This window comes from Asterias amurensis, chromosome 16 (assembly GCF_032118995.1).
Source record: "Asterias amurensis chromosome 16, ASM3211899v1".
Lineage (NCBI taxonomy): Eukaryota > Metazoa > Echinodermata > Asteroidea > Forcipulatida > Asteriidae > Asterias > Asterias amurensis.
The window spans coordinates 3,712,238-3,726,580 of NC_092663.1; the positions used below are offsets into that span (position 1 = coordinate 3,712,238).

A 14,343-nucleotide genomic window follows, 5' to 3' on the forward strand; every position below is an offset into this window, starting at 1 on the left:
AAAAATCATCGTCAATCACAATCATCAGTTAATCTAAACTTACAATTTACAAGTTTAGGAATTACACTAAGGATTTCGACCTACCTTCTTTGCATCCTAGCACATCGAGTCGCAAACTGCCTTTTCCAGCTTTTAAGTCATCAATTGATTGAACTTGTAATCGAACTGCAACTACTCGTTCTAATGGAGTGTCCAGATTGACGGACTCTAGTCCATCTCCGGACAAGGTTGCTGTGATTTTCTGATCTTGTGGCACCTCAACAAAGTCTCCATTATCTTCAAATTTGGCCAGGACGATGAATTTTAATTCCTTGACTAGCTCACCACTGCCTTGTAGCTTAAATCCGCGCACTTCAACTTTAGAAGTGAAATAAACAGTCAACTGAGGGGTGGTAACTGCTGACAGCTCAAAGGTCCACGGATATTCAGCGTTGATATTAGTTGATTGATTTGAAATCTGCTGCGGTGTGAATGAACGCTCCGCTTCAAGATCTTGCTCGCCACTCATGGGTTCCATACAGTAACCTGGAGTGGGTTTATATGTAAAATAAAATCATTTTAAATTACAAGTCCGAACCCGCAGCGCTTGATAAAAAGCAAGGATACAATTTATATCTGCAGTACACATGCAGAAGAAAATTCATGATAACAACGGACATTACCTGCTGTGGTGGAGGTTGGCATTTCAGTTGTAGTAGTAACCACTGGGGAAAAATCAAAGTACAATGTTTGAAATCAACTTCAAAGCAACATGAAAAGATATGATCAAAGCACATGCCATATAGGCTTACGGCAAACAGATAAGTTTGTATTAGTCTTGTATACAATTTTTACTCTTAATTTGATTTTACCGGTTGTGGGTGTTGTCGGTCTACTTGATAGTCGAGTTGTTGTGATGACAGGATTGAAGCCTGAAACAGGTGGCGCTGCAAACCAAAAACAAAAAACAAGAAAGTTGAAGAAGTTGCACTTCATTGGTTTTGCCATCACTTGTTATTGAACCCTTAGAACAAAAACTCCTGCAAGTGTTTTTGCTCTGATAATAGATAGGTGACAATATTTTCAAGTTGATGAAATAAAATAATTTCAGTCAGACAGCATTAAGTTGTTTAATGATTGATTTACCTTCTGTTGTCGTTGTCGCAAGAGTAGTAGTTGACAGTTCTGTTTTTAAGAAATGAGAAAGATAAAGACCATTTATTTCAACGAATCTCCTCTTTGACCTATACTCTCACACTGGAACTCCTCATATCCAAGTTTCTCACACTCTCACTGAATGTTACGTACCTTCTTCACAACCAAGGATAGCAGCACGTAAACTGAACTGAAGTTTGCTGTCAGTGGATTGACTTTCATCCATTCGAGAGAGGGAAACTACTTCTAAGCGCAATCCTATTAACCCTTTCAGCGGCTTTATCAATGTTACATCTGAAGCTTGCTCATTCAGCCTCATATTCTGCACCTGCAACACCAATAACAAGAATGAGTATAGAATGGCCATTCATACCTGATCATTTGAGTGCCGCTCAACTTTGACATATGGCAATAATTTGTTAATACTGTCAATTGAATGTGTACTTATTGTGGGTAGGTTAATTTGAATAGGGAGAGTCTATGCTGAGAAAAGCTTCACTCACCAATGCTTTACCAGAGGCTCCCTGTACTATAACAAACGTTTCACCCAGTCTGCGTTTAGCTAACAAGATGAATTCAATGTTGTCATTGTTTGTACTGCCCTGAAGCCTTACTCCAGTAACTGTGACTTCTGTCTTGAAATCTATGGTTACACTGGGGTTTTTGACAGTTTCTCGATCTTTCAAAGATGGCTGGTTATCAAGGGAGAACGTCCAAGGTTGCTGTGCGTTGACACTAGTTGACTGATCGTTGGCAATAGCCGGTTGTACTGATCGCTTGGCTTCCAGTCCCTGCGTTCCGTCAAGCTGCTCCATACAGTAACCTATTACGAAACCGCAACCAGAAGATTAATTTCAAAATAATTCTTCGAGAATGAAAGGTTCAGCCAGTAATTTTTTGAAACCTTGACGAAAAAAATGAAATAAAGTACACACCTGCAGTTGTAGAAGTTGGAGACTGAGACGTGGTGGTTACAACTGCAATTGTAATAAACAATAAAAGTTTCTGTTATAATCAACTGAATTGCAAAAGATAATGAGAAACAATTTTGCCACGCACGCTGGATAGTGTATATCAACTGCAAATGACAGAGAACATGTAACTCGTAGAGACAGCGAGCGAGCGCAAGGCTTTCAGAACTCATGGGAGAGTCAACAGTAAATGAAAACATCTTATCTCAATTTAAATCAAGATATTGATGCAGATTTCATTTCCAGACTAGTGTTGTATTTAGAGAACAACATAATCAATAAAACTAAAAGACAATTTGGGCGAGCGATGGACAAAAAGTGATTAACTACCGTAGTAAACTGACAGTTATTGCAATAAGGAGAAAAAACCTTGACTAAGATTTCCTTGCCCTAGCCAGCATATTTTGCTTTACCTTTAGTCGTTGTGGTTACTGGAGTAGTAGATGAAATCTCTGTTTGGAATAAAAAATTAAAAAAAGTCATTATTAATTTTTCTTTAAAAAAAAAAGAAGACTCTTGTAATAGTTTTTGCATTTGGCAGTAATGGATGTAACTTTCACTCACCCTTCTCGCAGCCGAGGACCTCAATTCGCAAACTACCAGTTCCGCCATTCTCCTTTTTGATAACTTGTAATTTAACTGCAACTACTCCAGGCAAGGGAGAGTCAAGAGTGATGGACTTTAAGTTGTCTTGGTACAATGTTGCTCTGAGTTTCTCACCTTCCAGCACATCAACAAACTGTCCATTATCTTCAGATTTGGCTGAGAGAATGAATTCCAGGGTAATGACATCCTCACCATTCCCTTGTAGTTTAAAACCACGCACTTCAACTTTAGATTGGTACTGAACAATCACCCATGGATTGTCATATTCCTCACCAGCATCTGACGACAACTGGAAGGTCCACGGATTTTCAGAGTTGATAAGTGTTGATTGATTTGCTAGTGTTTGCTGTGGTGCGAATGAACGCTGTTCAAGATTATCCAGCTCACTCAAGGGATCCATGCAGTAACCTGTAATTTGATAACGTCAAAGGTTTTTTTTAAAAAGATGATCAGCAATATAATCATTACATCCTAATGATTGTGACAATGATAACAAATGTGAAAGAGAATTCGGCCATTACCTGCAGTAGTCGAGGTTGATGTCTGGGTTGTAGTTGTTACCACTGCAAATAACAAAATATAGATTGATATCAAGTTGTGCAAAAAGATAATTTTTTGCAATTTGCTTATATTTTCTTTTGCTTTTGAAGATGAGAGTTCACATGTCATCCTGTCACTGATTTTGAAGAGGGAATTGCTCATGCAAAGAACATTAAACACAAAGATAAGTGTCAGAGTTCATACTCAAGTAAATTTATTAAAACAAAAAGATAAACACCACATGCATTTTATATGGCAGGGGTTGGAAGACAATGATATTTAGTGTACCTTTAGTAGTTGTGACAACCGGTGTAGTAGTTGAGATTTCTGTTTATAATCAAGAAGAATTCACCATTAATAAAAAAACAATTTATAGTGTTGTCAATGTAATTTATTGTGTGTACATATTTTCGAAAAGCGACAAGGAAAATATATGTCTAATATATGTATACATATTTTTTTTAATTCACTTTTAAATTGTTTATTTTTTAATAGTATTGAATTTGAATGTTTGAAGCACACTAGGAAAACACTACATTTACTTCTTATTTTTTTTGATGAAATAGATAAAAATGAGATTGAATTGAATTGGCTCACCCTCTTCGCAGCCAAGAACATCAAAGCGCAAACTACCAAATCCGGCATCTTCTTGATCTACAGACTCAAGTTGCAAGCTAAGAGCCAGCAAACCAGATAAAGGAGAAGGTAGTGCGACGGTTTCGACTCTCTGGTTTGTCAGATCTGCAATTAGTTTTTCATCTTCCAGCTCTACAAACAGTCCATCAACTTCGTACTTAGCCGACACAACAAATTGCAATTCCTTGACAACATCACCACTTCCTTGCAGCTTAAATCCGTGCACTTCCACCTTGGACTTGAACTCAACAGTCACCGTAGGTTTGTTCTCTGCATCAACATATGGCAGTAGTTCGAATATCCAGGGATTGTCAGCATTAATACCGGTTGATTGATTTTGCTGTGGTGATATAAAACGTCTTTCTTCTAGATCCAGCAGGCCATTTAATGGTTCCATACATTCTCCTGAACAAATCACATTAAACATAATGTTGAAAAGATGGTTATAAATTGAAACAAAAGCAGCGGTGCGAATAAGTAAAAAAAGATCGGAATCGACAACAAAAGAAATAAACCTTTAGCTGAGAATTCATAGATGATTTGTAGTATTTACCTGCTGTAGTAGAGGTTGACGTTTGGGTCGTAGTAGTAATAACTGCAAAACAAATTAAACATGGATTCTTATATCAATAGTTTAGTTGTATATTGGTACTAAATGCTGGCTGCATATTTTGTTTTTATTGTGCGAGTATTCTTTAAATTTGTGAGTATGAGTTTCATTCCCCTCACTTGCATAATAGGTTTTTTTCACAAAGATGGACAGAAAAGCTTTTGCTGTTATCTGTTTAGAAGTGGAGAATAAATGCATAAGTGTTGTTGCTGTTGGTGATGATGTTGTTGTTGTATTTTTTATTTTTTACATTCATGCAATACAAATATTGAGATATTCAGCAATAATTAAAGGGTTAATACCTTTAGTCGTTGTGACAACCGGTGTAGTAGTGGGTATTTCTGTTTAGGATGACAGAAAAATCATCGTCAATCACAATCATCAGTTAATCTAAACTTACAATTTACAAGTTTAGGAATTACACTAAGGATTTCGACCTACCTTCTTTGCATCCTAGCACATCGAGTCGCAAACTGCCTTTTCCAGCTTTTAAGTCATCAATTGATTGAACTTGTAATCGAACTGCAACTACTCGTTCTAATGGAGTGTCCAGATTGACGGACTCTAGTCCATCTCCGGACAAGGTTGCTGTGATTTTCTGATCTTGTGGCACCTCAACAAAGTCTCCATTATCTTCAAATTTGGCCAGGACGATGAATTTTAATTCCTTGACTAGCTCACCACTGCCTTGTAGCTTAAATCCGCGCACTTCAACTTTAGAAGTGAAATAAACAGTCAACTGAGGGGTGGTAACTGCTGACAGCTCAAAGGTCCACGGATATTCAGCGTTGATATTAGTTGATTGATTTGAAATCTGCTGCGGTGTGAATGAACGCTCCGCTTCAAGATCTTGCTCGCCACTCATGGGTTCCATACAGTAACCTGGAGTGGGTTTATATGTAAAATAAAATCATTTTAAATTACAAGTCCGAACCCGCAGCGCTTGATAAAAAGCAAGGATACAATTTATATCTGCAGTACACATGCAGAAGAAAATTCATGATAACAACGGACATTACCTGCTGTGGTGGAGGTTGGCATTTCAGTTGTAGTAGTAACCACTGGGGAAAAATCAAAGTACAATGTTTGAAATCAACTTCAAAGCAACATGAAAAGATATGATCAAAGCACATGCCATATAGGCTTACGGCAAACAGATAAGTTTGTATTAGTCTTGTATACAATTTTTACTCTTAATTTGATTTTACCGGTTGTGGGTGTTGTCGGTCTACTTGATAGTCGAGTTGTTGTGATGACAGGATTGAAGCCTGAAACAAGTGGCGCTGCAAACCAAAAACAAAAAACAAGAAAGTTGAAGAAGTTGCACTTCATTGGTTTTGCCATCACTTGTTATTGAACCCTTAGAACAAAAACTCCTGCAAGTGTTTTTGCTCTGATAATAGATAGGTGACAATATTTTCAAGTTGATGAAATAAAATAATTTCAGTCAGACAGCATTAAGTTGTTTAATGATTGATTTACCTTCTGTTGTCGTTGTCGCAAGAGTAGTAGTTGACAGTTCTGTTTTTAAGAAATGAGAAAGATAAAGACCATTTATTTCAACGAATCTCCTCTTTGACCTATACTCTCACACTGGAACTCCTCATATCCAAGTTTCTCACACTCTCACTGAATGTTACGTACCTTCTTCACAACCAAGGATAGCAGCACGTAAACTGAACTGAAGTTTGCTGTCAGTGGATTGACTTTCATCCATTCGAGAGAGGGAAACTACTTCTAAGCGCAATCCTATTAACCCTTTCAGCGGCTTTATCAATGTTACATCTGAAGCTTGCTCATTCAGCCTCATATTCTGCACCTGCAACACCAATAACAAGAATGAGTATAGAATGGCCATTCATACCTGATCATTTGAGTGCCGCTCAACTTTGACATATGGCAATAATTTGTTAATACTGTCAATTGAATGTGTACTTATTGTGGGTAGGTTAATTTGAATAGGGAGAGTCTATGCTGAGAAAAGCTTCACTCACCAATGCTTTACCAGAGGCTCCCTGTACTATAACAAACGTTTCACCCAGTCTGCGTTTAGCTAACAAGATGAATTCAATGTTGTCATTGTTTGTACTGCCCTGAAGCCTTACTCCAGTAACTGTGACTTCTGTCTTGAAATCTATGGTTACACTGGGGTTTTTGACAGTTTCTCGATCTTTCAAAGATGGCTGGTTATCAAGGGAGAACGTCCAAGGTTGCTGTGCGTTGACACTAGTTGACTGATCGTTGGCAATAGCCGGTTGTACTGATCGCTTGGCTTCCAGTCCCTGCGTTCCGTCAAGCTGCTCCATACAGTAACCTATTACGAAACCGCAACCAGAAGATTAATTTCAAAATAATTCTTCGAGAATGAAAGGTTCAGCCAGTAATTTTTTGAAACCTTGACGAAAAAAATGAAATAAAGTACACACCTGCAGTTGTAGAAGTTGGAGACTGAGACGTGGTGGTTACAACTGCAATTGTAATAAACAATAAAAGTTTCTGTTATAATCAACTGAATTGCAAAAGATAATGAGAAACAATTTTGCCACGCACGCTGGATAGTGTATATCAACTGCAAATGACAGAGAACATGTAACTCGTAGAGACAGCGAGCGAGCGCAAGGCTTTCAGAACTCATGGGAGAGTCAACAGTAAATGAAAACATCTTATCTCAATTTAAATCAAGATATTGATGCAGATTTCATTTCCAGACTAGTGTTGTATTTAGAGAACAACATAATCAATAAAACTAAAAGACAATTTGGGCGAGCGATGGACAAAAAGTGATTAACTACCGTAGTAAACTGACAGTTATTGCAATAAGGAGAAAAAACCTTGACTAAGATTTCCTTGCCCTAGCCAGCATATTTTGCTTTACCTTTAGTCGTTGTGGTTACTGGAGTAGTAGATGAAATCTCTGTTTGGAATAAAAAATTAAAAAAAGTCATTATTAATTTTTCTTTAAAAAAAAAAGAAGACTCTTGTAATAGTTTTTGCATTTGGCAGTAATGGATGTAACTTTCACTCACCCTTCTCGCAGCCGAGGACCTCAATTCGCAAACTACCAGTTCCGCCATTCTCCTTTTTGATAACTTGTAATTTAACTGCAACTACTCCAGGCAAGGGAGAGTCAAGAGTGATGGACTTTAAGTTGTCTTGGTACAATGTTGCTCTGAGTTTCTCACCTTCCAGCACATCAACAAACTGTCCATTATCTTCAGATTTGGCTGAGAGAATGAATTCCAGGGTAATGACATCCTCACCATTCCCTTGTAGTTTAAAACCACGCACTTCAACTTTAGATTGGTACTGAACAATCACCCATGGATTGTCATATTCCTCACCAGCATCTGACGACAACTGGAAGGTCCACGGATTTTCAGAGTTGATAAGTGTTGATTGATTTGCTAGTGTTTGCTGTGGTGCGAATGAACGCTGTTCAAGATTATCCAGCTCACTCAAGGGATCCATGCAGTAACCTGTAATTTGATAACGTCAAAGGTTTTTTTTAAAAAGATGATCAGCAATATAATCATTACATCCTAATGATTGTGACAATGATAACAAATGTGAAAGAGAATTCGGCCATTACCTGCAGTAGTCGAGGTTGATGTCTGGGTTGTAGTTGTTACCACTGCAAATAACAAAATATAGATTGATATCAAGTTGTGCAAAAAGATAATTTTTTGCAATTTGCTTATATTTTCTTTTGCTTTTGAAGATGAGAGTTCACATGTCATCCTGTCACTGATTTTGAAGAGGGAATTGCTCATGCAAAGAACATTAAACACAAAGATAAGTGTCAGAGTTCATACTCAAGTAAATTTATTAAAACAAAAAGATAAACACCACATGCATTTTATATGGCAGGGGTTGGAAGACAATGATATTTAGTGTACCTTTAGTAGTTGTGACAACCGGTGTAGTAGTTGAGATTTCTGTTTATAATCAAGAAGAATTCACCATTAATAAAAAAACAATTTATAGTGTTGTCAATGTAATTTATTGTGTGTACATATTTTCGAAAAGCGACAAGGAAAATATATGTCTAATATATGTATACATATTTTTTTTAATTCACTTTTAAATTGTTTATTTTTTAATAGTATTGAATTTGAATGTTTGAAGCACACTAGGAAAACACTACATTTACTTCTTATTTTTTTTGATGAAATAGATAAAAATGAGATTGAATTGAATTGGCTCACCCTCTTCGCAGCCAAGAACATCAAAGCGCAAACTACCAAATCCGGCATCTTCTTGATCTACAGACTCAAGTTGCAAGCTAAGAGCCAGCAAACCAGATAAAGGAGAAGGTAGTGCGACGGTTTCGACTCTCTGGTTTGTCAGATCTGCAATTAGTTTTTCATCTTCCAGCTCTACAAACAGTCCATCAACTTCGTACTTAGCCGACACAACAAATTGCAATTCCTTGACAACATCACCACTTCCTTGCAGCTTAAATCCGTGCACTTCCACCTTGGACTTGAACTCAACAGTCACCGTAGGTTTGTTCTCTGCATCAACATATGGCAGTAGTTCGAATATCCAGGGATTGTCAGCATTAATACCGGTTGATTGATTTTGCTGTGGTGATATAAAACGTCTTTCTTCTAGATCCAGCAGGCCATTTAATGGTTCCATACATTCTCCTGAACAATTCACATTAAACATAATGTTGAAAAGATAGTTATAAATTGAAACAAAAGCAGCGGTGCGAATAAGTAAAAAAAGATCGGAATCGACAACAAAAGAAATAAACCTTTAGCTGAGAATTCATAGATGATTTGTAGTATTTACCTGCTGTAGTAGAGGTTGACGTTTGGGTCGTAGTAGTAATAACTGCAAAACAAATTAAACATGGATTCTTATATCAATAGTTTAGTTGTATATTGGTACTAAATGCTGGCTGCATATTTTGTTTTTATTGTGCGAGTATTCTTTAAATTTGTGAGTATGAGTTTCATTCCCCTCACTTGCATAATAGGTTTTTTTCACAAAGATGGACAGAAAAGCTTTTGCTGTTATCTGTTTGGAAGTGGAGAATAAATGCGTAAGTGTTGTTGCTGTTGGTGATGATGTTGTTGTTGTATTTTTTATTTTTTACATTCATGCAATACAAATATTGAGATATTCAGCAATAATTAAAGGGTTAATACCTTTAGTCGTTGTGACAACCGGTGTAGTAGTGGGTATTTCTGTTTAGGATGACAGAAAAATCATCGTCAATCACAATCATCAGTTAATCTAAACTTACAATAAACAAGTTTAGGAATTACACTAAGGATTTCGACCTACCTTCTTTGCATCCTAGCACATCGAGTCGCAAACTGCCTTTTCCAGCTTTTAAGTCATCAATTGATTGAACTTGTAATCGAACTGCAACTACTTGTTCTAATGGACTGTCCAGATTGACGGACTCTAGTCCATCTCCGGACAAGGTTGCTGTGATTTTCTGATCTTGTGGCACCTCAACAAAGTCTCCATTATCTTCAAATTTGGCCAGGACGATGAATTTCAATTCCTTGACTAGCTCACCACTGCCTTGTAGCTTAAATCCGCGCACTTCAACTTTAGAAGTGAAATAAACAGTCAACTGAGGGGTGGTAACTGCTGACAGCTCAAAGGTCCACGGATATTCAGCGTTGATATTAGTTGATTGATTTGAAATCTGCTGCGGTGTGAATGAACGCTCCGCTTCAAGATCTTGCTCGCCACTCATGGGTTCCATACAGTAACCTGGAGTGGGTTTATATGTAAAATAAAATCATTTTAAATTACAAGTCCGAACCCGCAGCGCTTGATAAAAAGCAATGATACAATTTATATCTGCAGTACACATGCAGAAGAAAATTCATGATAACAACGGACATTACCTGCTGTGGTGGAGGTTGGCATTTCAGTTGTAGTAGTAACCACTGGGGAAAAATCAAAGTACAATGTTTGAAATCAACTTCAAAGCAACATGAACAGATATGATCAAAGCACATGCCATATAGGCTTACGGCAAACAGATAAGTTTGTATTAGTCTTGTATACAATTTTTACTCTTAATTTGATTTTACCGGTTGTGGGTGTTGTCGGTCTACTTGATAGTCGAGTTGTTGTGATGACAGGATTGAAGCCTGAAACAAGTGGCGCTGCAAACCAAAAACAAAAAACAAGAAAGTTGAAGAAATTGCACTTCATTGGTTTTGCCATCACTTGTTATTGAACCCTTAGAACAAAAACTCCTGGAAGTTTTTGCTCTGATAATAGATAGGTGACAATGTTTTCAAGTTGATGAAATAAAATAATTTCAGTCAGACGGCATCAAGTTGTTTAATGATTGATTTACCTTCTGTTGTCGTTGTCGCAAGAGTAGTAGTTGACAGTTCTGTTTTTAAGAAATGAGAAAGATAACGACCATTTATTTCAACGAATCTCCTCTTTGACCTATACTCTCACACTGGAACTCCTCATATCCAAGTTTCTCATACTCTCACTGAATGTTACGTACCTTCTTCACAACCAAGGATAGCAGCACGTAAACTGAACTGAAGTTTGCTGTCAGTGGATTGACTTTCATCCATTCGAGAGAGGGAAACTACTTCTAAGCGCAATCCTATTAACCCTTTCAGCGGCTTTATCAATGTTACATCTGAAGCTTGCTCATTCAGCCTCATATTCTGCACCTGCAACACCAATAACAAGAATGAGTATAGAATGGCCATTCATACCTGATCATTTGAGTGCCGCTCAACTTTGACATATGGCAATAATTTGTTAATACTGTCAATTGAATGTGTACTTATTGTGGGTAGGTTAATTTGAATAGGGAGAGTCTATGCTGAGAAAAGCTTCACTCACCAATGCTTTACCAGAGGCTCCCTGTACTATAACAAACGTTTCACCCAGTCTGCGTTTAGCTAACAAGATGAATTCAATGTTGTCATTGTTTGTACTGCCCTGAAGCCTTACTCCAGTAACTGTGACTTCCGTCTTGAAATCTATGGTTACACTGGGGTTTTTGACAGTTTCTCGATCTTTCAAAGATGGCTGGTTATCAAGGGAGAACGTCCAAGGTTGCTGTGCGTTGACACTAGTTGACTGATCGTTGGCAATAGCCGGTTGTACTGATCGCTTGGCTTCCAGTCCCTGCGTTCCGTCAAGCTGCTCCATACAGTAACCTATTACGAAACCGCAACCAGAAGATTAATTTCAAAATAATTCTTCGAGAATGAAAGGTTCAGCCATTAATTTTTTGAAACCTTGACGGAAAAAATGAAATAAAGTACACACCTGCAGTTGTAGAAGTTGGAGACTGAGACGTGGTGGTTACAACTGCAATTGTAATAAACAATAAAAGTTTCTGTTATAATCAACTGAATTGCAAAAGATAATGAGAAACAATTTTGCCACGCACGCTGGATAGTGTATATCAACTGCAAATGACAGAGAACATGTAACTCGTAGAGACAGCGAGCGAGCGCAAGGCTTTCAGAACTCATGGGAGAGTCAACAGTAAATGAAAACATCTTATCTCAATTTAAATCAAGATATTGATGCAGATTTCATTTCCAGACTAGTATTGTATTTAGAGAACAACATAATCAATAAAACTAAAAGACAATTTGGGCGAGCGATGGACAAAAAGTGATTAACTACCGTAGTAAACTGACAGGTACGTTGCAATAAGGAGAAAAACCTTGACTAAAATTTCCTTGCCCTAGCCAGCATATTTTGCTTTACCTTTAGTCGTTGTGGTCACTGGAGTAGTAGATGAAATCTCTGTTTGGAATAAAAAATTTAAAAAAGTCATTATTAATTTTTCTTTAAAAAAAAAGAAGACTCTTGTAATAGTTTTTGCATTTGGCAGTAATGGATGTAACTTTCACTCACCCTTCTCGCAGCCGAGGACCTCAATTCGCAAACTACCAGTTCCGCCATTCTCCTTTTTGATAACTTGTAGTTTAACTGCAACTACTCCAGGCAAGGGAGAGTCAAGAGTGATGGACTTTAAGTTGTCTTGGTACAATGTTGCTCCGAGTTTCTCACCTTCCAGCACATCAACAAACTGTCCATTATCTTCAGATTTGGCTGAGAGAATGAATTCCAGGGTAATGACATCCTCACCATTCCCTTGTAGTTTAAAACCACGCACTTCAACTTTAGATTGGTACTGAACAATCACCCATGGATTGTCATATTCCTCACCAGCATCTGACGACAACTGGAAGGTCCACGGATTTTCAGAGTTGATAAGTGTTGATTGATTTGCTAGTGTTTGCTGTGGTGCGAATGAACGCTGTTCAAGATTATCCAGCTCACTCAAGGGATCCATGCAGTAACCTGTAATTTGATAACGTCAAAGGTTTTTTTTAAAAAGATGATCAGCAATATAATCATTACATCCTAATGATTGTGACAATGATAACAAATGTGAAAGAGAATTCGGCCATTACCTGCAGTAGTCGAGGTTGATGTCTGGGTTGTAGTTGTTACCACTGCAAATAACAAAATATAGATTGATATCAAGTTGTGCAAAAAGAAAATTTTTTGCAATCTGCTTATATTTTCTTTTGCTTTTGAAGATGAGAGTTCACATGTCATCCTGTCACTGATTTTGAACAGGGAGTTGCTCATGCAAAGAACATTAAACACAAAGATAAATGTCAGAGTTCATACTCAAGTAAATTTATTAAAACAAAAAGATAGACACCACATGCATTTTATTTAGTGTACCTTTAGTAGTTGTGACAACCGGTGTAGTAGTGGAGATTTCTGTTTATAATCAAGAAGAATTCACCATTAATAAAAAAACAATTTATAGTGTTGTCAATGTAATTTATTGTGTGTACATATTTTCAAAAAGCGACAAGGAAAATATATGTCTAATATATGTATACATATTTTTTTTAATTCACTTTTAAATTGTTTATTTTTTTATAGTATTGAATTTGAATGTTTGAAGCACACTAGGAAAACACTACATTTACTTCTTATTTTAAGATGAAATAGATAAAAATGAGATTGAATTGAATTGGCTCACCCTCTTCGCAGCCAAGAACATCAAAGCGCAAACTACCAAATCCGGCATCTTCTTGATCTACAGACTCAAGTTGCAAGCTAAGAGCCAGCAAACCAGATAAAGGAGAAGGTAGTGCGACGGTTTCGACTCTCTGGTTTGTCAGATCTGCAATTAGTTTTTCATCTTCCAGCTCTACAAACAGTCCATCAACTTCGTACTTAGCCGACACAACAAATTGCAATTCCTTGACAACATCACCACTTCCTTGCAGCTTAAATCCGTGCACTTCCACCTTGGACTTGAACTCAACAGTCACCGTAGGTTTGTTCTCTGCATCAACATATGGCAGTAGTTCGAATATCCAGGGATTGTCAGCATTAATACCGGTTGATTGATTTTGCTGTGGTGATATAAAACGTCTTTCTTCTAGATCCAGCAGGCCATTTAATGGTTCCATACATTCTCCTGAACAAATCACATTAAACATAATGTTGAAAAGATATTTATAAATTGAAACAAAAGCAGCGGTGCGAATAAGTAAAAAAAGATCGGAATCGACAACAAAAGAAATAAACCTTTAGCTGAGAATTCATAGATGATTTGTAGTATTTACCTGCTGTAGTAGAGGTTGACGTTTGGGTCGTAGTAGTAATAACTGCAAAACAAATTAAACATGGATTCTTATATCAATAGTTTAGTTGTATATTGGTACTAAATGCTGGCTGCATATTTTGTTTTTATTGTGCGAGTATTCTTTAAATTTGTGAGTATGAGTTTCATTCCCCTCACTTGCATAATAGGTTTTTTTCACAAAGATGGACAGAAAAGCTTTTGCTGTT

At 37.1% G+C, this 14,343-nt stretch overlaps 3 protein-coding genes across 3 annotated transcripts; all 3 read right to left on the reverse strand.

Annotated features, from left to right (window-relative positions):
- Positions 1 to 61: 61 nt before the first annotated feature.
- On the reverse strand, positions 62 to 4,622 carry LOC139949169 (uncharacterized). Its single transcript, XM_071947568.1, has 14 exons — positions 4,617 to 4,622; positions 4,441 to 4,507; positions 3,849 to 4,292; positions 3,540 to 3,578; positions 3,233 to 3,274; positions 2,670 to 3,119; positions 2,519 to 2,557; positions 2,070 to 2,111; positions 1,638 to 1,957; positions 1,288 to 1,462; positions 1,126 to 1,164; positions 852 to 926; positions 663 to 704; positions 62 to 525 (listed from the first exon to the last, which is right to left on the reverse strand). The coding sequence occupies exons 1-14, from the start codon at positions 4,620 to 4,622 to the stop codon at positions 62 to 64; spliced, it is 2,244 nt and encodes a 747-aa protein (XP_071803669.1).
- Positions 4,623 to 4,915: 293 nt separating this feature from the next.
- LOC139949170 (uncharacterized) lies at positions 4,916 to 9,476 on the reverse strand. Its single transcript, XM_071947569.1, has 14 exons — positions 9,471 to 9,476; positions 9,295 to 9,361; positions 8,703 to 9,146; positions 8,394 to 8,432; positions 8,087 to 8,128; positions 7,524 to 7,973; positions 7,373 to 7,411; positions 6,924 to 6,965; positions 6,492 to 6,811; positions 6,142 to 6,316; positions 5,980 to 6,018; positions 5,706 to 5,780; positions 5,517 to 5,558; positions 4,916 to 5,379 (listed from the first exon to the last, which is right to left on the reverse strand). Exons 1-14 carry the CDS (start codon positions 9,474 to 9,476, stop codon positions 4,916 to 4,918), a joined length of 2,244 nt encoding a protein of 747 aa, XP_071803670.1.
- A 293-nt stretch (positions 9,477 to 9,769) lies between these two features.
- Positions 9,770 to 14,299, reverse strand: LOC139949171 (uncharacterized). Its single transcript, XM_071947570.1, has 14 exons — positions 14,294 to 14,299; positions 14,118 to 14,184; positions 13,526 to 13,969; positions 13,219 to 13,257; positions 12,939 to 12,980; positions 12,376 to 12,825; positions 12,226 to 12,264; positions 11,776 to 11,817; positions 11,344 to 11,663; positions 10,994 to 11,168; positions 10,832 to 10,870; positions 10,560 to 10,634; positions 10,371 to 10,412; positions 9,770 to 10,233 (listed from the first exon to the last, which is right to left on the reverse strand). Exons 1-14 carry the CDS (start codon positions 14,297 to 14,299, stop codon positions 9,770 to 9,772), a joined length of 2,244 nt encoding a protein of 747 aa, XP_071803671.1.
- Between the last annotated feature and the right edge of the window lie 44 nt (positions 14,300 to 14,343).

What these genes read in the sequence shown, in the direction of transcription:
- LOC139949169 (XM_071947568.1), bottom strand. An exon ending in GGTTGTCACAACTACTAAAG is followed by an intron (nt 3,275 to 3,539) that starts GTACACTAAATA and finishes TGTTATTTGCAG; the next exon opens with TGGTAACAACTACAACCCAG. An exon ending in AGTAACCACAACGACTAAAG is followed by an intron (nt 2,112 to 2,518) that starts GTAAAGCAAAAT and finishes TTACAATTGCAG; the next exon opens with TTGTAACCACCACGTCTCAG.
- LOC139949170 (XM_071947569.1), bottom strand. An exon ending in TGTTCTTGGCTGCGAAGAGG is followed by an intron (nt 8,433 to 8,702) that starts GTGAGCCAATTC and finishes GATTATAAACAG; the next exon opens with AAATCTCAACTACTACACCG. An exon ending in TATCCTTGGTTGTGAAGAAG is followed by an intron (nt 6,019 to 6,141) that starts GTACGTAACATT and finishes TCTTAAAAACAG; the next exon opens with AACTGTCAACTACTACTCTT.
- LOC139949171 (XM_071947570.1), bottom strand. An exon ending in TGTTCTTGGCTGCGAAGAGG is followed by an intron (nt 13,258 to 13,525) that starts GTGAGCCAATTC and finishes GATTATAAACAG; the next exon opens with AAATCTCCACTACTACACCG. An exon ending in ATCAACCTCGACTACTGCAG is followed by an intron (nt 12,826 to 12,938) that starts GTAATGGCCGAA and finishes ATCAAATTACAG; the next exon opens with GTTACTGCATGGATCCCTTG.